The sequence below is a fragment of the Onychomys torridus genome, chromosome X, assembly GCF_903995425.1.
Source record: "Onychomys torridus chromosome X, mOncTor1.1, whole genome shotgun sequence".
NCBI classification, from domain to species: Eukaryota; Metazoa; Chordata; class Mammalia; order Rodentia; family Cricetidae; genus Onychomys; species Onychomys torridus.
The window spans coordinates 38,418,081-38,444,139 of NC_050466.1; the positions used below are offsets into that span (position 1 = coordinate 38,418,081).

General features: G+C 40.0%; 1 protein-coding gene across 2 annotated transcripts in view; it reads left to right on the plus strand.

The window, feature by feature from the left end:
• Nucleotides 1-19,992, plus strand: part of F9 (coagulation factor IX) — a 30,291-nt gene extending 10,299 nt beyond the window's left edge. Inside the window, exons 4-8 of one of the 2 annotated variants that reach the window (XM_036173891.1) lie at nucleotides 1,126-1,239; nucleotides 5,627-5,755; nucleotides 8,380-8,612; nucleotides 18,983-19,097; nucleotides 19,445-19,992. In XM_036173891.1, the coding sequence (XP_036029784.1) occupies nucleotides 1,126-1,239; nucleotides 5,627-5,755; nucleotides 8,380-8,612; nucleotides 18,983-19,097; nucleotides 19,445-19,992 (1,139 nt within the window). The remainder of the gene's footprint in view (nucleotides 1-1,125; nucleotides 1,240-5,626; nucleotides 5,756-8,379; nucleotides 8,613-18,982; nucleotides 19,098-19,444) is intronic. The other variant, XM_036173892.1, reaches the window with a different exon arrangement.
• Nucleotides 19,993-26,059: the final 6,067 nt, after the last annotated feature.

Sequence of the window (26,059 nt, forward strand, 5' to 3'; positions counted from 1 at the left end):
CAGAGAGTTTATTTCTGAAAAAGGATTCTAGTCCCTTAGTTAACAGGACCTAGACACATGTTTCTATCAGACAGTAGGGAAAGAACATGGGACTCTACACAGTATATGTAAAGGAGTTTGGTTATATATAAAGTATGACTAGTAACTAGAAATTTCTCTTTGATTCCTCCCTTTTTTCTCTCTTTGCTCTTTGATACCATCTTATCTCATGGTTTTCTTTCTTGTATGTGGAGTCCTACAGACCTAGTTAGCAAGTTTTCTATAGCTCAAAATACATAGCTCTCCTTCTGGTTGGATTCAGTCTATCCCCCTGAAGCTTTCTTAGTAGTATGAATGGAGGCCAAACACTAAGAAAGCAGACTTAAAGGTTCCCTTCTGTTCCTAACCCTTCCCCTCTTGCCTATTCCTTCTTCCTGTTTTTTGTTTTTTGTTTGTTTGTTTTGTTATCAGTGTCTTCAAAGACTGTAAACGTAGAAACATCAGAAAACATAGAATGGAAACAGCAAATCTATTCATAAAGCACATCCAATAATACTTTTAAGTTGCCAATGGTACACTGAACATTGTTGCTCACTTGGAACCTAAGTGGTAGGTAGAAAACGATCTTTAAGCTTCTGGCACCTTCCCTGTTGTCACAGACCCTTGGTTCATATGATAGGTATGTGGATACATTTGCCCTGTGCCTGGGCTGCCAGTTCCTTGAGTGGAAACACCTTTATTGTATAATATGGCTTGCTCTGCAATACTTACAATAAAATGGCCTTGTATTAACATGGATAGTATTTGTTGAAGTGGTTCAATTTTATTTGATTTATGGGTAACCTGTTCCCATTCCATGAAGAAACATAGACAATCCCTCTCATTGTCTGCTGATATAGTGATTTCCATACAAGTGCATCTTCCCTATTCCCCTGGATTGTATGCCTCCCCCTCTGTGCAGTTTCCAGGATGGCATTGGCCTTTGCTGCAGTGGCTTTTAGAAACTCAGAAAAACAGGTACATCCCTTGCCCACCTGCAGTTAGCTTGCAGCTCGGTAGTTCTTCTTTGACCCTAAAAATCAGAATCCTAGCCTCATCTGTCTATTCAGTTTATCTGATAATTCAATTTCTTAACCTGTCTTAAAGATGGAGATCAGTGTGAGTCAAATCCTTGTTTAAATGGTGGAAAATGCAAGGATGATATTAATTCCTATGAATGTTGGTGCCAAGTTGGATTTGAAGGAAGGAACTGTGAATTAGGTAAGTAACTTTTTTATTATTCATGGTTCAAAGTTTCCTCTTTAAACCAGATGAAACAGGAAATTGAAATATTTATATACATACATTTATCTTAAAACACACTTCAAAGCTTATAAACATTCACTTTCTCTGTAGTCAGTTTTCAGGGTATGAATTCAAGCTAATATTGAGTGGTAATGTCCCACTCCTTTTACTTATTAGTCCTTAATGCAGTCATACGTGCTCAGTACCATTATTATTCCCATTATGAACATTAGAGGACTGCAGCACGAACATAAGAGCTATAAATGGTTGAGCAAGGAAGTGAACTTCAGCTGAACTGTACACAAAACTCAGAGAAAACTGCCCCACAAAATAGTTTGAACTTGTGACTGAGTTGCTGTCAATCTAGGCAGAGGCAGCAGATAATCTATAAACCTGGGCAAGACAGGCTCCCATGTGATAGGAACTCTTCCAGATGAACAAAGCATTCTATAAGTTAAACTTGTTATAAAGATCAGAGGTTGTTCCTCAATTCAACAGTATGGATTATATCAAAGAGTAACAGGCAAAAGGTAACTTGCAAATTTAATATTTTGTTTTTTCTTCTCATAGCCTAGAATATTTATTTTGAAATTTTTATGATTTGCACAGTAAACTCCAAAGTCCTCCTACTTGATTACTGCCTCTGGATGCAGTATTGCTGACATTGTGACTGAGAGAAGCATATGGTACCAAGAAAAGATTTTGCACTCTGAAATTCTAGGAGAATAGAGGTGCAATCCAAGGGAAAGAATTTAACACCACAGGCTACATGGCTAAGGATAGAGAGTAGAAAAGCATCAGGACACTATTAAGGCAGTATAGCCACCTCTCTTGACAGACGAACAAGGCATAAAATGAAATGAAAGGCAGCAGCTGCACTTGCCCTATTGAGAAAGGGGATGAAAGTCCCTGTCATATTGTTCAGTACCAAGGGGAAGTTCATTGATCATCTTCCTTTGAAATCTGAAAGATCTCAGAATAAAAAGAAAAGTTGAAAGGACAAAGGGATTTCAAAAGAAAGAATGAATGCAAGTGGGTGAACTAATATACTTGGGCTGGACTTCCATTTGTTTAGGGTCCCTGGTGTAGCCATAAACCACTGTCTGAGTTCCACTCAACATCTCTAAAGTGCCATGTGTTCTGAAAGATCATAATTTCAAATTCAGACTTACTTAATGAAATTTAGTCCTCATATTCCAGATATATACAGGAATACTTTGAGTAGTTACTCATTATTGGCTCAAATGATGAAACTATTGGAGTGTAGGGAATGGAAAACTCAGTCTGTTATAATTGAAGGCCACAGTGTAGTAGATGATCACTGCAAACATAAAGGTTGGGATGGAAAGATGGTTCAACAGTTAAGAGCATTGGCTGCTCTTCCAGTTCAATTTCCAGAGCCTACATGGTGGCTCACAACTATCTGTAACTACAGTTCCAGGAGATACAAAGCTCTTTTTTGGCATCTGCAGGCACCAGATATGCACATGCTACACAAACTTACATGCAGATAAAACTTACCCACACATATAAAAATATAGTAGTGAAATAATTTTAATTTTTAAAACCATGTCTCTCTAGTTTGATTTATTTATTTTTATTTTATGTTTAAGGAATTTTTTTCTGCATGTATACCTGGGTACCATGTGCATGCAATGCTCAAAAATGCCAGAAGGTGGCATGGGATCCTCTGGAACTGGAATTAAAAGTGGCTGTGAGCCTCCACGTGGGTTATGGGAACAAACTTGGTTTGTCTGAAAAAGCAGCAAATGCTCTTAACCAATGAGCCAGCTCTCAGGTTCTCTATCTTGTTTTAAAAGACAGACAGTTTACAAAGGAGGAAGAGAACAGCCTCGAGGAATATGAACATAAGCTCAGAAATGCTCTAACACTATGTGGGAGGTTATGGTCCACAGAGAAAAAGTGCTAAATCTACAACTGGCAACATCTCAATGCTCCTTGGTCCCCACATTTGGGTTTGGTCAGGGCTCTGTAGCTGTATTGCAGCCACCACCACACTTAGCCTCTGGGGTTTGTTGATCAGATCCAACCAATTTGATAAAGGGTTTTTACAAAATCTTTTCAGCTCAGCTGGTTCAGAAACAAAATGGAATTCTGTCAGAATGCTCTTTATCTCAGACACTAGAAGAGACCAACAACAAAGCATGTACAAACTCCCATTTAAGCTGCTTGCCTCAAGCTGACCTGAGCAAGAATCTGAAAAGTCACTAGGCAGCACAATGTATAAGTGTGTGAGCCCATGCCTCACCTTGTGTAAGAAAAGCAAAGATTTCCACTGTTGTGACCTTTTGCTTTCTTTTTCCCTGTTCATCAGAGCTCCTAGTCAGGGGAATGAGGAGCAAACATTTGGGGCATGCTTTCTAGTTAGAGAAAAACAAGAATTAATTGGCTACTGGCTGCCTTTGGCTAGAATAAAGATCTCTGGATTTCCTCTGCTGCAGAAGAAATCCAAGCATCTATTATCAGGCAGATCAAGGTCTGCAAGGATCTAGTCATCTTTTCCTCCTAAAGAATATAAGAAACATTTCCCAACAGAAAAACAGAGTGGGAAGAAAAAAAAATACAAAAGAATAGTCTCTGGGTTGTTTTAGGGTTTGGGGTTTTGTTTGTTTTTGGTTTTGTTTTAATTTTTGCAGGACACCACAGACAAAACTGTCTCATGTACTGTGTGTTTTTGGAATGGGAAAAATATTTCATTTAGCTGAATAACATCATGTTTTCTGGCAAACCTGTTAAACAGAACAAAATTTTCTTAAGGCTGTGATGAGCAACCTGGTGCTGTCAGGACCAAAGAAAACCCATACCCAACCTAGTGTTTGACATCTAAGTGCTCAACAACTGATTAATGAGTTCCATTCTGTTTCTCAGGTCCTGCTCTACTGACCTTTCCCCTGGAATTTCTTGTGCTATAATTCTATTTCTAGAATCCTGAGCCTTTGGCTACAGGAAAAAGGCTGCTGATGCTACAGTAATACATCCCACCACATGAACCAACCAAGCCAGGGATCAAGAGTAGCAGCAACATGCTGGGACAGAAAGGACAATGGCAAATAAGAAAATGATTGAAAGGTCTGGTTGCTTAACCAAGGACACAGAAGCAGAATAGAGAAATCACACCAAGTTTACTCATTCCCGTCACACTTGCCCTGGACACTGCAAGTCTGTTCTCATCACCTGCCTCTGTTAACTTATCACAATCTCATATTGATGGAACATTTTCTACACACAGTATTTGATTTGGCTGAACACTTCAGTATTGCTTTGTAGCAATGATATGATAGCTAGGAACAATAAAAGAGCTAGGGATGTTATCGACACTCATGAGGGGAAAAGGTCCTAAAAACTAAGTAAATGCAAAAGAGCAGATGCCATCTTTTTTATCATGTACTTAGTGAGTTCTTGGCAACAAAAATGAAATCTCAGGTTGGTTCTTTTATACCCTTCTCTTGATAACTTTTTTTTTTTTTTTAATTTTCCTCTCCTGATTTACTGGACTATCAGTAAGCACTATGAACTATGAATGTTAAACAGTTAAAATAAATAAAATAAATATCCAGAAAGGATGCCGGATATGCAAATACCACTTGTGTTTATACCAGAATAAATAGAAAATAATTTTGGGATGGAGTGAAAATTAAGTGTTTAGTAATAAAAAAAAGATGCACAAGTACTCTAAACACACTCTGGCTTCTGTAGATACCTACACACACACATGCACATTAGTATTTCAACAAATGATAGAATAGATGGATGAAAATTGTATTAATACAATGGACTACTACACAGCAGTGTAAATGAACTTCTGCTATATAAAAGCATATAGATGAATCTCATAAATACATTGCTAAAAGAGAAGACGACCTGTGCTGTTTATATATATATTTACGATGTTTGAAGCCCAAGTAGTGATAACTTCTGTAAAGGAGGAAGGGTAGAATGATGGGGAAGGAACATCACAGGACTTGTGGGGGTTGATAATGTCCTAGTTCTTAACCTGTGAAGCATTTGAACAGGTGCATTTACTTCGCAAAACTTGACACAAATGTTTTATTGACTTTCCTGAATTTGTATTATACATAAATCAATAGGTTTCTAGTTGTAGCTCATGATTTAGTCAAAGTACAATATCCAATTATTTGGTTATACATAAAATCAAAATATTGCCAACACCATCTTCATGAATTACTGAGAATGTTATTTTACCTCATTTTCTACTCTTAACTCAAGGCTCCCAGGTTGTTTGAACTTATATTTAACCCACACATGAGCCAGTAGTTGTGTATATTTTTTGAAATGTATATCAGATAAACCATTAGGGTTTTTTCCTTTTCTTTTCTTTTAGATGCAACATGCAACATTAAAAATGGCAAGTGCAAGCAGTTTTGTAAAAATGGTGCTGATAACAAGGTAATTTGTTCCTGCACTGAGGGATACCAACTTGCAGAAGACCAGAAGTCCTGTGAACCAGCAGGTCAAAATCTAAATAAGTTATTTAATGAAAATTTCTATTTGGGTCTTTAGCATTTGAACTACCTTATTTTAGACTTTTTTAAAACGTTTATTTTTATTTTATATGTATGAGTGTCTTGTGTGTACAATGTATTTATATGTATTATACATTGTGTGTACAATGCCCATGGAAGTCAAAAGAGGGCATCAGATCCCTGAAGTGGAGTTACAGAGGCTGAGTGAGCTAATATGTAGGTACTTCACTAATCCTCCATAACTCTAGTTAAACAACCCAGGTTCAGTTCCTCTGCACAAGCAGTCAGTACTCTTAACCACTGAAAAATCTCTTCAGTCCCTAGATTTCCTTATTTCAATACTTACTTGTATCTACTCCCTTTGAAACTGAACAAAAGATTAGTAGCTTGAAGTGAACAAATTAAGTTTCCAAATGGCACCATCACTTAAATTCAGTAATATATACAGCCTGAATTTTTTTTCTGGGTCCATGTTTTTTCTATGATTTCTCTATCACAAAGAAATGGATTTGTGTGATCTCTATGTGCAATATTTGAGGTTCAGCACATCAAACTAGTAATATGTTACCATAGCATAAAAGACATATAAATACTTGGCTGACTTGTAAGTTTCTAGTAAAAAGATGGCAAGTGTTAAGCATAAGTCTGTTGTTTGTTCAGTCTATTAAAGTTACTTCCTGACTTGAGGCATAAACTGGGTTTCTATATGAGCTGTCAGACTGGATCCAGTAACTGTTTATGCACTCCTAGGCTGAGCCATGTCATCTTTACAGTAAAGGGCAAAGCAACGTTTCACAGATGTGTGAGCATGCCACCATGTTGACAGATAGTTGCTATATTTAGAATATCTCCACATACATTGCTCACCTCTGAAGCCATAGTTTTTATTGTGGGGGTGGGGGGGGACATAAGCTTCGCAAGACTTAAAGAAGGAAACTAAAATGCCTGGTATGCAAACATGAGGACCAGAGTTCAAATTCCCAGTACATAAAAGCCAGGCAGTGTAAATCCATGACCCCAGCACTGAAGGGAAGGGGAAGATAGGACCAGCCAGAATGGTGAGCTCCAGGTTCAGTGAGAGATCCAGTCTCAAAAGTAATTTAGAAAGCAGAGACATATATGAGGATTCTTGATGTCAACCCCTGGCTTCCACGCATACAGGCTTGGGCTCTCACACCAGCACATGTGTGTGCCCCCACACATATACCACACCTACAAATAAAAAAGAAGTACAATTTTGAAGCAAGCCAGGTACAGTTTCTCTTGCATTTCCAAAGAAAGATTTTTTTATTAAATTGGTACATTAAATTATGAACCATTCCTCTGTAACTGTGGGTTTGATATCTATCTCAGTAATGTACCAGGCAGAGGAAATTAAAGGCCCAGAATACAAGAGCGTGTCTGCTACAAGTAAAATGAAAAGCCTTTGATGCTTCACCTTCTGCCTGCTTCTTCCTGTACATTGCCTTACCCACAGCTTGCCTTAGGTGTGTGTATGTGCGTGTGTGTGTGTGTGTGTGTGTGTGTGTGTAAATGTGCATACACATCTGTGCACACTTAACATTAAAAAGCTAACTTGCAATAAAGGTAGCTGGCACAGAAGCTTAGTCCTTAGAAGCCCATCCATGCTCTAAGAGAGGAAAATGAAAATTGAAAAAAGCACCTCCAACTATTAAGAGTTCCATTTGAATGTAGCCTTAGCTTTAGCAGAGGAAGTAGGCCAACCTTATATAAGCTGTCCTGCCTTTTCAAAGATAATGGTCCCTTTTCTCAAGCCATTGTTGATCCTGTACATTTATGCATGAGTATTTTAAACTAATTTCCTATTTTTCAACCACAAACTGCCTTCATGATACTTAGCCATAGCTGGTTGCTATAGAAATGTCTGGTATATGAAACATAACTAAGAGGAAAGGAAACCATGAAAATGAAGTGTGAGGTGACTTTGTTTGGCTACAAATTTCTATACTGGTGGCCCCCAGTATATCAGTAGATGATTTGTTGAGCAATAAGTCAAACCAAGCAGGGGGGAAAGATGGTCAGATCCTAGTAAATATGATTTTGGTTATCATGTTAGTAACCTATACCTATTTGGTAAATTTTGACAAATACAATTGAATCACAACGAGATATCTTCAAAATTCCACATTAGAATCTCTGTTGCATTAATAGTCTACAAAAGAGACCCTGTTGATAACAAGTAATGTAAGCCCCTTTTATCTTATCCTAAAAGGAAAGTTACATAGCACCCCTTCCAGATTTCCAGTCGTGAGAAGGGGTCTTGGAAGTAAAACTTTAATTAAGAAGCTAGATAGAAAATAATTAGATTTTTTTAAAGTCTTAATAAATTTGATTTCAGAACACCTATTTTATTTCCATAAAAAATGGTGGATTCCAAAGCTAAATGGTCTCCCCCATGGAAGTTTTAAAAACTGTGCATGAAAATAACACAGTCAGCCTTTTAGTTTGAAATTATATTCATTTTTTAATGGAGATGGGCCTACTTCTCCAAAGTGACAGCAGTGAATGGGCTTCACTCTCAATTTTTGTAATACAGTTCCATTTGCTACTGTGAAATATCAGAATATTCTCCTTTTTTCTGTTTCTGTAGTTCCATTTCCATGTGGAAGAGTTTCTGTTTCATACAGTTCTAAGAAGCTCACCCGTGCAGAGACTATTTTTTCTGACATGAGCTATGAAAATTCTACCGAAGCTGAATTCATTCTGGATGACATCACTGACAGCACCATTCTGGATAACGTCACTGAAAATAGTGAATCATTGAATGACTTCACTCGAGTTGTTGGTGGAGAAAATGCCAAACCAGGTCAAATCCCTTGGCAGGTACTCTATATTGATAGTGTGTTTAAAAGCTGGAGCACAGATGGCAAAAGACAGGCCAGATAAGGAACAGTGAGATGTACTTAGGTAGATTTCATCACTCAGCAAAATAAAAAAAAAAAAAACCATAGGTAAGCATCTGGGGAAAGACATGTCCAGGGACAGCTACCAGACGAGGTCAAAAAAGAATCTGGTACTAAACAAAGAGCACAGTAGGATTCCGAACAACTGGTCAGCAATAGGGATGTCTGTAAATGAGTGTTCTCTCTCGCTCTCTCTCTCTCTCTCTCTCTCTCTCTCTCTCTCTCTCTCTCTCTCTCTCTCTCTCTCTCTCTCTCTCTCTCTCTCTCTCTCTCTCCCTCTCTTTCTCATACACACACAGACATACACATTGGGGCTCACAGAACACCTTCAGTCTCTGGGCAAACTAGTGAGTAAGAAAGTCTCTAGGCCCAGACAAAGTGATGGGAATAAAGAAAAGGACTCGTTTGGAAAGGATTAAGGCAAAAACTAGTTTCTGAGGCCTAATAAACTAAATATATGAGGCCTAATCTACTGCTACATTTCTCCAAGTCTGGCAGTATGTTCAGATCACCAAGAATTTGTTAGGCATGCAATCTCACACTCCATCCCATTCCCACTGGATTCGAACCACAAGAGGAAGAGGCCACAGTCATAATTTAACAGTGATTTCAATGATTCTTCACACCAAAATATTTTCTCTAGTGAAGTATGGACTTTTACAACATCAGAGACTGATAGTTTGGATAGCACTGCAATCATTAAATTAGTTATAATTTAAGTAACCAAGGTCAGGTAGATGTATTAATCTAAATTTCAGGTTTAACAACACTAGAAATTTCTGAAACAGGCTATACATCCTAGCTGTGTGTCTATTCAAGAGTCTTCAAAATGTCTGCTACTATGCCATTTTCTAATATAGCAGATGAAAGATATTAAACATATACTTGGGGATAGAAGAAAATCATACAGACACTGAATATGTGGACAATAAAATATCTCTGTATATACATTTATATACCCTCTATCCCTCCTTAAAGGCACCTTCCAAGAGCTACTTCCCTTATGCCCCATCATCCTTTCCTTTGCTCTCCCACATCTTTATTGCTTGTCATTATCCTTGCTCAAACTAACCCTCTCTAGTGACCTTTGAACAATCACTCTTGGGTTCGGACACCATAATATTTTCATTCTATTTAACATCAGTGTTGCTAATTCCAATTTTGGTTTTTTGTGTGTGTGTTCTTGTGTATTTTCACTCCTTATATTTCCAATGTCCATGTACAAGGTTACTTTTCTGTTACTGTTGCTGTGATAATGCACCATGATCAAAGGCAACTTAAGGAGGGAGGAGCTTACTTGGGCTTATGATTGCAAAAGGATAAGAGTCCATCATGGCGGGGAGGCATGGCAGCTGGAGATCACATTTTCAACCACAAACATGAAGTAGGACCCAGAAAAATGGAAGTAGGGTGAGGATACAAACTGTCAAAGCCCACCCTAGTGATGGGCAGGCAGTCCCTGCTCCCCAGACAGCACCACTAGCTGGGAACTGAGTGTTCATATACCTGAGCCTATGAAGGGGACATGTTCCATTTCAACCACCACAGTGGCCCTAACCAAAACAAAAAATCTTATTTTGTGACAGTGACCCTCAACGTGCCAGAGGGGCATAAAGCAATTTTATCCAGGGACTTACTAACAAAGACTATCATTTCCTCTTTAAATAAGGCAGAATGTTTTTAATCCCAAGATGTTTACATGGAGGTCTTAGCGTTGCCACTCTTAGTAAATGAAATGGCGAAAATATGGGATGGGGGAATATAGTCTCAGTTTAGTCTGGAGTTCCCATCCACTCCCTTTAGAGCAGATGTTTAGCAGATACCTGTGCATAGCAGAACTTGGATTTTCTTTTCAAGTAGAAGAGACTAGTAGATGGCGGCTGCAGCTCTGTGAGGAAGAATATAGTGGTTCTGAAACATGAGACATCACTTGCAACTGTCACCTAGAAAAGTGTCTCAAATTGCTGATGTTTCCTAAAAGCCTTTCCAATCAGAATTGGTTCTTTTGTTGGGCAAGTCAGTGGGAGAGAAGCACTCAAGGGAAGAAATCCCACAAGGAACAAAGAATTGACTTTCGTCAGGAATCACCAATAGTTTGAATAAACTAGACATGTTTCATCTGTTAAAAGGTTTAGGTGGGGCTGGTGATATCTCAGTAGTAGGGTGCTTGCTTAACATGAGTATAGCCCTGGGTTCAAGTCTCAGTAGTACACACACACACACACACACACACACACACACACATACACACACACACACAGAGAGAGACAGAGACAGAGACAGAGACAGAGAGAGACAGAGAGGGGAGAGAGAGACAGAGAGACAGAGAGACAGAGGAGAGAAGTTTAGTTTAGAAGTTTAGGTGAGCTGTCCACATCTTACCAACTGGAGACACCGGTTTCTTTGTAGACTTAGGGGTAGAAGCTGTGGCCAAGTGGTCTGGCCTCAGTTAAGAAGCCTTTCTGAGCACCTGGCTCAGTTGCTAGGCTGGGCCTGTTTAACATGAGATTTGTTTGAGCAAATGTTTGGGAATTGTCAACTGGCAGAGCTCTTCTGACCCCCAGAGCAGGGGTTCTAGCTTGGGGGTCACAGAGTGTTCATCCACGGTGAGGAATCAGTAAGAACAGGCTAGGGGGTTTGGGGAGCCTGGCCACTGTCACTCTCGTTGCTCATCCTGTACCTTATTCTATGGCTTCCACTCATTTACCTGCCTAGTGGCCAGGGCCTAAGTGGCCTGTCAGGACAAGTTGACAGGATTACTTCCTTGGAACTCTAGGAGTCATGAGCAGCACAGGTGCCCAATTCAGGTTCAAATTCCTCCCCTTCCCTCCGCCCAGACCAAAGATGCAAACCAGGAAGAAGTCTTTCCTTCAGGTTCTCCTGCAGTGGGATCAGAGCTCCTTGGAAAAGAAGCAGGGACTCTAAGGAGCCAGAGAGTTAAGTGTACCGAACGTTAACAGAAACACACTTTTCTTAGAAACTGCATCTAGCCAATTGAGAAACTAAAACAGCTACATAGGAAAGAATAGAAGCTTTGGAACAAGAAGAGGAAGACAAACTGTAAAGTAGAGGTTTGAGGAAACCACACAGTGCCTGTGGAGAGCATTCATTTCATTTTTCTCCCACAGTCATGGCTAGTCTGACAGCTCTGCGCATGTGCACACCTTTTCTGCTTTCTGCTAAGGTCTGTGTAGCCCTATATAAGAAATACCTGATCTTTTTCAAAGATGTATTTTTATCTTATTTTTGTAGTTTTGGCATAAATATCTTCCTTAAACATCTTTTTTTTTTTTTAGAGTTAAAAGCCCAAGAGGTTAGAACAGTAGCTAAGAGCAGAGACTAAAACCCTTTCTTACCCTTCCTGCCGCTGCCATCCTCCCCCTCAGAAAAAGACCTACTTCCTGTGTATCTGTCTTTTTATTGACTTTCTGTTCTGCTTTCTCATTGGTTGTAAACCCAACCACATGACCTCCTTGTCACTGCCTGTCTATGCAGACCTCCAGGTCTCTATGGTTGATATTGAGATTAAAGGCGTGTGTCTCCATGCTGGCTGTATCCTTGAACACACAGAGATCTGCATGTCATGTGATCTGGATTAAAGGTGTGCACCACCACTGCCCGCTTCTGCTATGCCTTGCTATTAGCTCTGACCCCCAGGCAACTTTATTTATTAACATACAAATAAAATCACATTTCAGTACAAATAAAATATCACCATACCTCTCATAGAGAAAATTTTCAATAAATTGTGGTATATTGATAATATAAAACATTAATTAGAAGTTCAAATAAATGAGCTAAATCTGTATATATCATGAGAAGATATGGTAATAAGTAGTTCAGGTCAACTATAGGATATTGCCTATGGTATGGCATTCCTTAAATACTTTTTAAAACTCTACTTTTGTTTAATACAGATGTACTTAATGAAAGAATATAGATTATGTGTCTATGATGATAATAATAAAATTTCCTTCTGAAAAAGCACAAAAAAGGAAAAAAAATCTCAGAGAAGTAGAAAGTCCTCACATAGCTACAGGGTTCTGTTTCTTTTGTTTAAAAAAAAAAATAACAATCTTTTCTTTTTTTTTTTTGATGTGCAATTTCTCTTTTAAATGTAGTATTAGATTTGTGACAAGGTCAAAACTGTGACAAACATTCCAAAGAATAAGAGAAATGAGTTAATCAGCCCAGTGCATCCATAAAGATATATTTTTTCATCTTTATTTTCCCCATTCTCAGCTTTCCCTAGCTTGGTCCCCAAGCTGTCATTGAAGTGACCTGAGCTTTTGGCTTATGCTGCTATCTGCACAGATCTATTCCTTCAACTAGGTTACAACCCCATGACAGACAGCAAACTTAAAATATTAATGAGCCAGAGATGTTTTCTTTTACATGCCGGCCATAATTCCACAGAAATGTTTACTTATCTATGTGTGATAGTGCACATCTTTAATCCCAGCACCTGGGTGGAAGAGGCAGGTGGATCTTTGATTTCAAGGCCTGAATGTTCATCACAGTAAGTTTCAGCTACATAGTGAGACCCTATCTCAAAAACAAAGCAAGAGTCGGGCAGTGGTAGCTCACTCCTTTAATTCCCGCACTCAGGAGGCAGAGGCAGGCAGATCTCTCTGAGTTTGAGGCCAGCCTGGTCTACAGAGCTAGTTCTAGGACAGCCAGTCTATCAAAGAAACCCTGTCTCAAAAAAAAAGAAAAAGAAAGAAAGAAAGGGAGGGAGGGAGGGAGGGAGGGAGGAAGGGCGGGAGGGAGGGAGGAAGGAAGGAAGGAAGGAAGGAAGGAAGGAAGGAAGGAAGGAAGGAAGGAAGAAAGAAAAAAGACGTCTTATTGAAAAAAAAACATTCCTAGCTCAGATGATGAAATTACAATTAGGAGAAAAAAGAAAATAATACATGCAATCTCACCTACATCTATAAAGCTAGTTTGGACAGACTATTTGGATTATTAACCTGCAGTATTGTTTAATGAAGTACATATCAATGGCCATTGTATTTAATGGTTGTAATTAAACCAAAGTGAGTATTCCTTATGTGCTCAACAAAATAACCTACTGCCATGAATTTGCTGAGCAACATCTGTGGTACATCATGTACCTTACTTAGTATAATAGAAAATATGGAATAAATGGTGTTATTTAAAAGTTTAAAGAGAACAATGAGACAACAGCTATTGTCATGGGCTGCCATTGCCATGAAGAGCAGAAATACAGATTGAATGTATTTTGTCATTGTGCCTAGGTATGTTGGAGATGGGGGCTGTTAGAAGAAAGCTAGACTGTGACCATGAAAACAATTGACAGATCAGAATTCAGATGCCTTGCTCAGAACATATGCTTTCCTATTTTTCCCCTTCCTTCTCTGAAGTCTTACAAGAACTTGTCCTTGGCCAAGCAGACAGCTCATCTTCCAAGTAGCTAATATTTAGATGGCTATGATCCTGAGATGGCTAAGCAAACATTCCAAACCATACATTTGTAATATTTTAATTATAAATATAGCTTGGTCCTTTTTTTCTTGGCAAAGGTGTTTGCTAAAATTTCTAATACCAATTAGGGGTTGGCAAAAAATGCTCTTCAGACTTAAAAGGACACAACCATGTTTCTCAGTCATCCACTGGAAAGCAGTAGAATCTCCAGGCATTTATCCTTTGGCAGAATCATATAAAATATATTATAGTCTATGTACCCAGGGGCTATGGATATCTTTCAGGTTGACCTCTCTAAGCTGAGAGGTGTTCACTAATTCTATAATAGTACCTAAAAGAGAAACAACATTCCATTGTGGCATGTTAATTCTATTTCCAGAAAAAAAGATGTGTTGGAGTGTAATATTCAGGACCAGCATAGAACCACATTACCCAAATTTATGTGATGGTAAAATCACTTGAGATCAGGATCAGCCACCTCATCTTTTGAACAGTACACTTGTACAGTGCTCTGTACTGAGAAGGGTCTCATATCAAAGGCTTAAGTATTTTGTATTTGTGTTCCATAACTGAAGTCTAATGAGACAATAGAACAAGTGCTGAGGACTTGGAACCTTGGATTATTGTAGTCACATCTATTACCTCCTACCCATAGTGCCTCATAGAACCTACCTCTCCCCACACTTACACAGTGACCACTACCATCCCTCATCCTATGGTACTCAGGCAAACTTCTCATAATTCATCCCAAATGCCATTGCTACACTCTTCCTGGCAGGGTTGGCACAGGCAGAGTATGTCAAGTGCACATACTCTATACCATTTGGGAAAAGGTGCATAATCACATAGCATCTCTGGACCCAGAATATGCTTCTGCCAGCACATTCAGAAAATGACAAGGGGCTTCCAGGTCCTGTACACATTCTGACATGTGCATTTGTTTGGGAATCACCTCTCTCCCTTGATGGCTGTGGTAGTCTATCAAGGGAAGACTAACATACCCTCCCCTGTTAGGAAAAATGTGAAGAGTGTGGGGATCATCTGGAAGTAGCAGACAGTGCGATATCAAGACTATGTGTGCTAAACTGTAGACTACAGGCCCTGGGTACCTGTGAAGGCTTGAAGTCAACCAGCAAATACTCCCATGCCAGAAAGAGTATAGCACTAAATAAGTTTTAAATGATGGTTATAAAAGCTATCCTAGAAGAAAAAGGAATGCTTTCTATTTCAGTATCTTCAACAGCAATTTTATCCTGGCTTTAGAACAAGGGGACTCAGATTTGTGTTTCCCATTGGCCCTTCCAACGTATATTCCCAGCCAGAGTGAACATTTTTTAAGCATAACAGTACTTTTAATTTCTTAGCATGTTCTTTTTTCATTATTATTATTATTATTATTATTATTATTATTATTATTAAGAGATTTTCCCATTCATTTTACATACCAACCACAGATTCCCCCATCCTCCCTCCTCCTATGCCCCCCAGCTTTCTCCCCCAACCCACCCCCCATTCAACCCCCTCCAAGGCAAGTTCTCCCATAGGGAATCAGCAAAGCCTAGTACATTCAGTTGAGGTAGGTCCAATCCCCTCCTCCCTGCACCAAGGCTGTGCAAAGTGTCTGACCATAGGCACTGGGCTCCAAACAGCTGGCTCATGCATCAGGGATGGGTCCCGATCCCACTGCCTGCCTGGAGGCCCCCTAAATAGTTCAAGCTAAACAACTGTCTTGCTTATCCAGAGGTATGTACTCACTCATAGGAGGATACTAGAGGTAAAACAAAGATGACTGGACTGCTACACAACTCCAGGGAGGCTACCTAGAAAACAGGACCCTAGGAAAGACACAGGGATCGCCCAATAACAGAGAAATGGATGAGATCTACATGAACAGCCTAGAGGAGAGTGGGAGTAATGAAGGGCAAGGTTCAAGGGAAAGAAAACTTAGGGGAGCAGGAGATCCCAGCTGGATCAAGAACAGAAAGGGAGAACAAGGAATAACAGACCATGATAAGTGAAGACCACATGAGAACAGGAATAGGCAGACTGCTGGAGAGGTCCCCAGAAATCCACAATGATACATCCTCTGTAGACTGCTGGCAATGGTCGAGAGAAAGCCTGATCTGACCTAGTCTGGTGATCAGATGGCCAAACACCCTACCAGTCGAGCTGGAACTCTCATCCAATAACTGATGGCAGTGGGTGCAGAGATCCTCAGCCAGGCCCCAGGTGGAGCTCCAGGTGTCCAACTGTTGAGAAAGAGGAGGGACTATAAGAGTGTGAATTGTTGAGACCAAGATTGGAAAAAACACAGGGACAAATAGCCAAATGAATGGAAGCACATGAATTATGAACCAAAGGCTGTGGAGCCCCCAGCTGGAGCAGGCCCTCTGGATAAGTGAGACAATTGAATAGCTTGAACTATTTGGGAGGCACCCAGGCTGTGGGACCTGGATCTGTCCTTAGTGCATGAGCTGGCTGTTTGGAACCTTGGGCTTACACAGGGACACTTTGCTCAGCCTGGAAGGAGGGGACTGGACCTGCCTGTACTGAATCCACCAGGTTTAAATGAATCCCCAGGGGAATCTTGGTCCTGGAGGAGATGGGAATGGAGGGGAGGAGCTGGGGGGAAGGTGGGGGTGGGGCGGGAGGGGGGAGGACAGGGGAACCCATGGCTGATGTGTAAAATTAAAACACAAATATAATTTAAAAAGTGATCCTAAGATTACTGAATGTAAAAAAAAAAAAATTCCACTTTCTCCAATCCTACCCACAAAATATTCTCATTAAGTCTCTATGAGCACCCAAATCTGTTTTTACCAGAAACCGAGATTTTTTTCCTACCACATTTGGTTCTCAGACCGCCTCTAAGAGATTCTGATGCTCAGAAACATAAACACTTGGGCCAGGCAGACTTGGGGGGGGGGGCGGATATACACATATGCCACAGATCACATGTGGAGATCAAAGAACAACTTGCAGGAATCAGTTCTATTGTTCAATCATGTGGATTCCAGGGATTGAACTAAGGTCACTAGGCTTGGTGGCAAGTACTTTTAGCTACTGTGCCATCTCAATAGCATGAGTGGTTACGTATCTTTAAACCTTAGTTTGTTCATTGAGAATGGATAGAGTAATATTCCATAATGTATCATGTCTTGAGTTACAAACATGTATAAACAATACAGTCATTAGCCCCAAATAAATGTACTCAATAAATATATAAAATTAGGAAGATTGTTAAATCTGGGTTATTGGAGGAATAATTAAGGCCACTCCAAGTAGTTAAAAGGGAGGTTTATTTTGTGGGGTAGCTTACAAATGAAGGGATAGGTAGGTTGCAGGGTCTGGGAAAGGTATGGCGCAGTCCAGCAGTGTTCTCTGGAGAACTCTGCTCAGTGTACCTCCAGTGTCCAGGGTCCCGGAACCAAGAGAAGCCTCTCCTCTTGATCCTGGGTCTTCAGCGTCCTCCCTCAGCCCTGCCTTGTAGGCGTGACCATTACCGAAGCCTCAATGGCCGTTGGAACTTCCAGGCCAAGGCTGGAATGGCTACCCACTACACTGGGTGGTAGAAATGTTGGTTTTTATTATATCATTATTATGTTTTTCTGTATTTTTACAATTCCTCAAACTATAAAACAATAGCTAAAAAGAGCCAGAGAGCCTGAGAGTGGGAAAGAGGGTGAAAGGGCTGTGGTAATTGGATGAGCCCCATCAGGACTTTAGATACAAAGAGATGCTTTAGTGTCCAGGACTCAGCAGGTGTTCAGTAGGTTGAATTCAGGCTCAGAACAAGTCCTTTAAAAGGACCATCTCTACCCAACATGGGGACCAACATCCCTCTTTGTCACGTTTAGGAACAGGTTTAGCCTAAGGGCTGCTTATAGCTTAGGCAAAGGGCTCCTGCAAAGCTTACTGAATGCTGAGTGCGCCCTCTAGTGTCCACACTTCTCAGCTTTATCCTTGAAAATGTGGATCAAGAAGGACTTTGTTTACATTGGAACTGAAATTCTCTAAATTGATTTAGATGTGGATTGGGTAAAAAAACATTGATGGTCCTCTTTGATTATGATGTGAATATGGACAGGAGAGAATGGATTAGCCTCTTATCTGCTAATATCCATGTTTAATGCAGCTCTCCAGGCACTTCTGTCCACATTGTCTAAAAATTAAGTATAGCAAAGCAGATGGTTTAGAACAAGAACAGCCTACATTTCTAGCCAGAGCAAGCTGGCTATGATTAGGGGAGATGGAAGGAATGCGCGAATCCTGGTGGTGATCAGCACATAGGTACTAGTAAACACAGCCCCTGTGGAGTCCTTAGGCCTCATTTCATAATATTCTCATTTGGGAGGCTTGAAACAACTCGTGAGAAAATTGGTCATTTTTTCTCTTTCAAGTGACCTAGAGAAATGAGATGTCCTCATACAAGGCAAGAGACTCAACAGTAATTTAATTATTCATACTAGAGAGTTAGTCAGTATTTCATCCCATATTCACTGTATCTCCTTGAAAAACTTATGCCAGCAGACTCTAGATAACACGGGAAAAGGAACTCAAGGACCCCACATCACACACAAAACCCACTCCTCGGATTTGCCTCACCTGGCACTATCCCTACCATACTGTCTCTCATTCTGCATTCATTCTTCAAGATCATTATAGAAACAGCACTTTGGGTTGTGCTCCAGAAACACTAATTCATCTGCAGAGCTGACACTTTCCAGAAATCCTCCATTTCTGCCAGCACCTAGAAGCCAACTTTTACCTACTCTCACAAACAGCACATGTATTCATTTTTCTCTGGATCAAATATATGCAGTGAGATTCTTAATTTCATTTCCACAGGTCATTTTAAATGGTGAAATTGAGGCATTCTGTGGCGGTGCCATCATTAATGAAAAATGGGTTGTAACTGCTGCCCACTGTCTCAAACCTGGTGATAAAATTGAGGTTGTTGCAGGTAAGTAAACAAAATAGATAATAATTGGCAACATCAGTGTATGATGGACATATAGTATTGTACAAAGGTCCAATAAGATTGTTACTGAATTAATTGGGCTAGTGGTAGAGGGGCCATAATTTCATATTCTAACTTATTCCAGCTTCCAAGCCCCAGAATTCTTTTTGTGAACCCATAAAGCACTCTCAGCATGGTATAATTATTTTTTTGATGTATCAATTTCCCCACCCACTATATTGGATCATTGAGAGTTGGTTGCTAGTGATCAGTGAACCCAAGCAGACTGTAGACCCATGGAAAATGTGTTTATGTAAAAGACAATAAATTACAAGATTTGTTTTCAACAGGTGAATATAACATTGATGAAAAGGAAGACACCGAGCAAAGGCGAAATGTGATTCGAACTATTCCTCATCACCACTACAATGCAACCATTAATAAGTACAGCCATGACATTGCCTTGCTGGAGCTGGATAAACCTTTAATACTAAACAGCTACGTAACCCCTATCTGTGTTGCCAATAGGGAATATACAAACATTTTCCTCAAGTTTGGGTCTGGCTATGTAAGTGGCTGGGGGAAAGTCTTCAACAAAGGCAGACAGGCTTCCATTCTTCAGTACCTTAGAGTTCCACTGGTTGACCGAGCCACATGCCTTCGGTCCACAACATTCAGCATCTATAACAACATGTTCTGTGCTGGTTACCGTGAGGGAGGCAAAGATTCTTGTGAAGGAGATAGTGGAGGACCCCATGTTACTGAAGTGGAAGGTACCAGTTTCTTAACTGGCATTATCAGCTGGGGTGAAGAGTGTGCAATGAAAGGCAAGTATGGAATCTACACTAAGGTTTCCCGGTATGTCAACTGGATTAAGGAAAAAACAAAGCTAACTTAATGAAAAACCTATTTTTGAAGGATATTTACTAGGATTGAAAATAGACCAAGCCCTTTACTAACTAGTCATTTTCCACCTCTTTGTTAAATTTGAATATATAAATTCTATAAATACTGATTTTTCTCTGTGCAGAGGAGGGTCCCATCTAGGATCTATATTGTACTAGATCACGTAGGTTAGCAGGTATAATCACTAGAGAACTAGTTTGGTAAGAGATTTTACTGTTTCCATAAGTGTAGCCCCTGGCAAAATTAGAAAGGAAGGTTTTCCATGGTGCCCATCAGGAAGGATGGTCCTTGACTGTAGTGACTTACCTGGTTATCCCTTCTTAGCTGCAATCCAGGTTTTAGATCTTCCTTTCCTCTCTCAAATGTACTGGTTTTCTACCAGAATCTTTAGCCCATTTAAGGCCAGAGGCACACAGGAGCTGCTGATAGGTTAAAATTCATCAAAAGCATTAATTCCTCTCCTGTTTTTTTTTTCCTGAATCCTGTCCTGTATCTTTTCAAACTCCCAATCCCTAAATCAGTGCTCTCCTCCTCACTCCCACTCTTCTTCTCCTTAGCCATTGGAGGAGGAAGAGGACTCTTTTTAAATGTCATACACATATATACACACACAGCAAACCAATATTTGCTTTCAGTTTGGTCTCAAACCTACTTTGAATAACATGGGGATAATAAGGTGCACTACCTACAATCATAAGTGGAACTTCCCCTTCAATGCACCACCTGGGATAGTTCCCTAAGAATGTGTAATTGGTGATCATAGAGGCCTAACTAGGGATGGTTCCAAGAAGACAAACCCACATGTCATTGCAAGCATACAATCAATGACATTGATCAAAATGCATTGCCTCCTGTCTGAAAGAAATCATGGTAATAGAAAGTTAATGATGAGCCAAACAGAGTAGTGACCGCCTTTAATCCCAGCACTTAGGAGGCAGAGGCAGGTGAATCTCTGAGTTCGAGGCCAGCCTGGTCTATAGAGTGAGTACTAGGACAGCCAGGACTACATAGAGAAACACTGTCTTGAAGAAAAAGAACAAGAAAGAAAAAGAAAAAAAGTAAATGATGAATTTAGCCATGTAAGTTCACTGTGTATAGTAGCATATTGGTAAATATTTAAGCAAGGGCTCTTAAAAACAACTCAGAACCTTATTTGTAGCAACTACTCATCTCTATGGTATAATCTTGGTAGATTTCAAGCTTTTAACATGAAATAACTGAAAAAGGGAGTTGAGAAAACATACAAAATTAATCTTAAACAATGCTTTAGTCAGTTTTTAACCTAGAACTAGCTGAGTTCTCAAGGAATATTTTAACAGCATGTGTTCAGCATTTTCCAGTGCCAATCAACAAGACAACTTGCCAAAACAAGACAACGTAAGTGTCATGTCTCCTACAGCAGGCTCATTGCAAATGGCCAACTGAATTGCCCATTTCTGGTTTTCAGCTCACCAATGAGCTTTGTTATTATAATTAATCTTGCTATATTGAATTTTCTAGAGGGTAACTGACCATCCAACACATTTTTCATCTGGGACTTAATGAACTTACATTTTAATTCTTATTATTCTTTGTATAAACTTGTTTGATATTGAGTACCCAATGATGCAAATGACAAAAAGCATGATTTGAACCCCTTGGCACTGTCACCTGCCCCCATCAACCAAACCCTACTTCACTACTGCTGATTTTCTTTATTAAAAGTATCAATAAACATCTTTCCAAATTTCTCCGTGTTTCTTTTTAAATCATTTAGAGGAGTATCCCAAAGAACACAATCAGCAAAACCCTGAAAAGAATGTGTCTAATGAAATGTAACACTGACTTTATGCTCAATGTCTTCCAACTTCGTGAGATATTTGAACTACGTCTAAAGAGAACAATGCCCTGAATCCACTCACAGGTCTAATTAACTGTGTGTATGGTCTTGGGTAAGTCACATACCCTTGAGGAATTAATACCTCCATTTATATAATGAGAGAATTTGAGAAGACACTGTTCAGAGGCCTTTGAGATGTTAAGAATGTGTAATTTCTTTGTTCTTCATTCCTTCATTCAACAAATATTCAAGTAGAGTTCCCTGCATAACATTACCAAAAACGCTGATTAAATTTTGAAATAAGCATGTTTGCATTTGAAAAAAAATTAAAGTATATAAATTACCATCAGTGTACATACTACACTAGGACACAGTAGTTACTCAATAAACATTAGCTGGAGCTAGAGAGATGGCTCAGTGGTTAAGAGCATTTGCTGTAGCACTTGCTTCTGGTAAGTAACCCAGGTTCAATTACCAGCTCCACATCAAGAGGCTCACAACCATTAATTAGTAACTCCAGCTCTAGGAGATTTGATGCTCCTTTCTGGCCTCCATGGGCACTGCACACATATGATACTCTACAATCAAGCAGGCACATGCACATACACATGAATAAAGATAAATGATTTTTTCAATGTTAGGTGAATTGGAGTTCATGTTTATTCCAGAACAGCAATTAATCATGCATTGAGCATCGGGAAAGGGGACCATACTTAGTTTAAAGAGATCAGTTCTGTTATCCATTGGCTAAAGGAGAAGAGACATGAGCCACTCTAAGTGTCAATTTTACATTTGAGGAGAATGCTAGCTCATGCATGAAGCATGTTACTTCAAATTTGAATAACTAAGGCTCTAGGACCCCAGTGCTCAGTTGAGAAAAGAGTCACTGATTATGTTGTCATGGAGACCACCCCTTACAAAAGCAGCAATGGTGAAGTAGTCTCACACCTCAAGCCACTGGCCCTCTGAGTGACACAGGGAGAAGCTCCTAAGCTTCTGAACCTCTGAGCCATAATTACCCTGTCTCCCGTAAGTTCAAAAATGACTGAATCCATTCTGAGCCATCTGCGACATATTGCCAGTACTGACCATGTGGGCCTTTAAGTGCACCTGCAGCTATCAGTCTCAGAGGCAAGGCCTCACTGGATTCTGCCTAGGGCACTTGCAGTGACTAGATAAGAGTCAGTGCATCCCCAATTGTTGTAGCTACTTAACCTAAATGGGCTGAAACATGCTAGTATAATATCAGAAGTGACAGATTAAAATAGAACTCTTGCTGAGTGAAGAAAAGTGTGTGAATATCATGCACACATTTTACCTTGCTGTTTAAATCTGATTGCTTTTAGTTCTTGGAAATATTAGTTACTTTATGGTGCCAAGAACCAAATATAGTCTGATTTTCTTCGCCAAAGGAAAAAGAAAGGGTACTCTCCTAAACACAACCATTTATAAACTGCTTCCTTATAAATTCTACATATTTTCATCCTAAAAGTATCAAAAATGCAAGGTCCATTAAACATCATCCAATCCACTGCACTTGTACAGATGAGGATACTGAGGTCAAGAGAAGGCCAGGCCCCAGTAACACAATGGCAGAGCCTAGAAGAGAGTTCAGATCTCCTGTCTTGCATTGTGAAACACAGCACTTTCAGCTAGAGTACACTCCTGCTACTATCTGTATTTATATGGCAGCCAGGGCTATCTGCGTTGATGGAAATCTATTCAGAAAGTCTGGGAGTAAAAGCTGCCTGGCATTCTTACTTATGATATTCTGAGTGGGAAAACAAGTGATAAAATCAAGAGCAGTAGGTAGCCTGGAAGGCAGAGCTGCAGTCAGATAAACTGGAGCTGTAGTCCCTGGCTCATAGCAGGTACTCAGTAAACACATGAATATGAACCTTCGGTACTACTGGCTGGCTTTTATCCCAACTGTGAGCACTTTGCCTTCCAGATGTGACATTTGACTTGTAGAGCATGTTGCTTGGCATCATCTGGCACACAACAAGCCAGCACCATAGCACTTTATTCTTTGCAATCCTGCTGGGAAGAAGACAGGCTCCTGCGGCACTGGGAGACTGCAGGCTACTGCAGAAGCTGCTGGATAGCTCCAATAGGCCACAGGAACTAGGAGTCTAACAACGTGGCGCAGCAATGCAAGCTGGGAAAAACTACAGCTGCTGACAGGCCTGTCTGGGGAAAGCAATCAGAAATCTGGGTGCTTTTATCAAGGTGAGACTTAAGCCATCTAGAAATCTCACTTATGACCGCAAACATCAAGAGTGCTCTGAAAACCTTAGAGGCTGTTGAAGGATTTGTAGCAGGAAAAATATAAGACTGTGGGACACTGGGAACACATTCTTTCCAACCATTCTATATCCATAGATCTGTCTCCTCCTTTCCTCCCACAGTTTCAAGCAGATTGTTTTCAGCCTGTCCTTCAGATGTTTTAGTTAATCACAATTTCTAATGAAGGTAAGAATAGCAGATGCACAAAGAAACAAGTTACTGAATGGGATCAAGGTGTTTTCTCTACACCCCACAGAACATGGCAGAGCTCTTTTGATCTAGCCAGACCATCTCACTGTTTTCCAAGAGCAACCCTTTTGGATGAGTGGTAAGTGTACAAAACCAGGGAAATCCCTGATTCCAAAGACTTGCATTCAAAAAGCTGCTTCAGGGCTTCCAAGAAGGCTCAGTGGATAAAGGCAACTGCTACCCAGAACCAAGATGGTGGAAGGAGAGAACCAATCCCCACAATTTTGACCTCCACACACACCGTGGCATGAAGACACATGTACACAAATACATGCAATTTTCAAGAATTAAAGCTGCTTCCGTGCAATGTGAACTTGAAGTTCCCAATCTATAAACTCTTACCAATCTACTATCAATCTTAAGCTTTTAGAGTGATTGCAGCTCTGTACCTATGACATGGTTTGCTTGCTGAGATCATTAAGATTGAAAAAGACCCACTGGGCGGTGGCGGCGCACGCCTTTAATCCCAGCACTCGGGAGGCACAGCCAGGTGGATCTCTGTGAGTTCAAAGCCAGCCTGGTCGACAGAGTTCCAGGACAGCCAAGGCTGTTACACAAAGAAACCCTGTCTCAAAAAAAGCAAAACAAAAAACAAAAAAAAAACACACATAGTACAAGTTTTAATAAACATTCCTCTGTACATAAAAATATTTTCTTATTGAACTTTATTACAAAAATAAACATGCATTTTTATGAGGTTTGCTACTAAAATTCCTCCCAAGGTCCCAACAACAAGTAAGGTTGGAAACAAAAGTTCACTCAGAGGAACCAATGAGTTTGTGAGGCTTACTTACACAGTAGTGAGTGAGGGGCAGGGTATAAGCAGGAGCTTAGGTGATCTTAAACAGCCACACTGGGGGGGGTCTGCACCCCCAGGGATGATGGCTTCCCCAGGGCTGTGTAGATGGAACCCCTCCTCTCATCCTTCACCACCTAATATCTTCTAGCCCCTCCCCCTAAGATCTTCATACAAAGAATTAATAAAAATATTGCTTAAAAAATACTTGGGAGGCTACTAGACTAGGGTTTCTTCCTCAGTACACTAAAATCTAGTGTGAACAGGGGAAGGAACTAGAGACGTTACCAATCAGAACCATCCACTACCATTTAACTAAGGAAGGAGTTCTGCTGTGTTCCTTTGTTTCAGTTATCAAGGCTCACTGCTCACGCTGCTGCGGAGCTCTCAAATAAATCATGCTGGGACTGAGCAAGACCCCATTCTGCAGTTTGTTCCTTGCTCAAATAAATAGTGTTAAATTGGTTTTTGTCTAAAGTGTTCCTTTTTTAAAGTTCTTTATTTTGGTTTCTGTGTGAGTGTTTTGTCTGCACTGTGTATGTATGCCATATGTGTGCCTGGTGCCTGTGGAGGACAGAAGAGGGCATCAGATCCCCCATACCATAACACTGTCTGCTCCTCAAATTTTACATTTTATAAACCAAGGAAGTAGAGGTTCTAAAGATTTAACACTTTATTGAAGACTTAAAGAAGCCAGTTGTGGTGGCACATGCCAGTAGAATTTGTTGAAGGAGGCAGAGGCAGGAGAACCACAAGTTCGAGACCAGCTGAGCTAAAAAATTATTTGTATTTTATGTATATAGATGCTTTAATTGCATGTATGCTTATGTACCATGTGTATATAGTACATGGCAGACTTCTTTGAAGGCCATAAGAAGGTGTCAGATCTACTGGAACTAGAGTTAAATA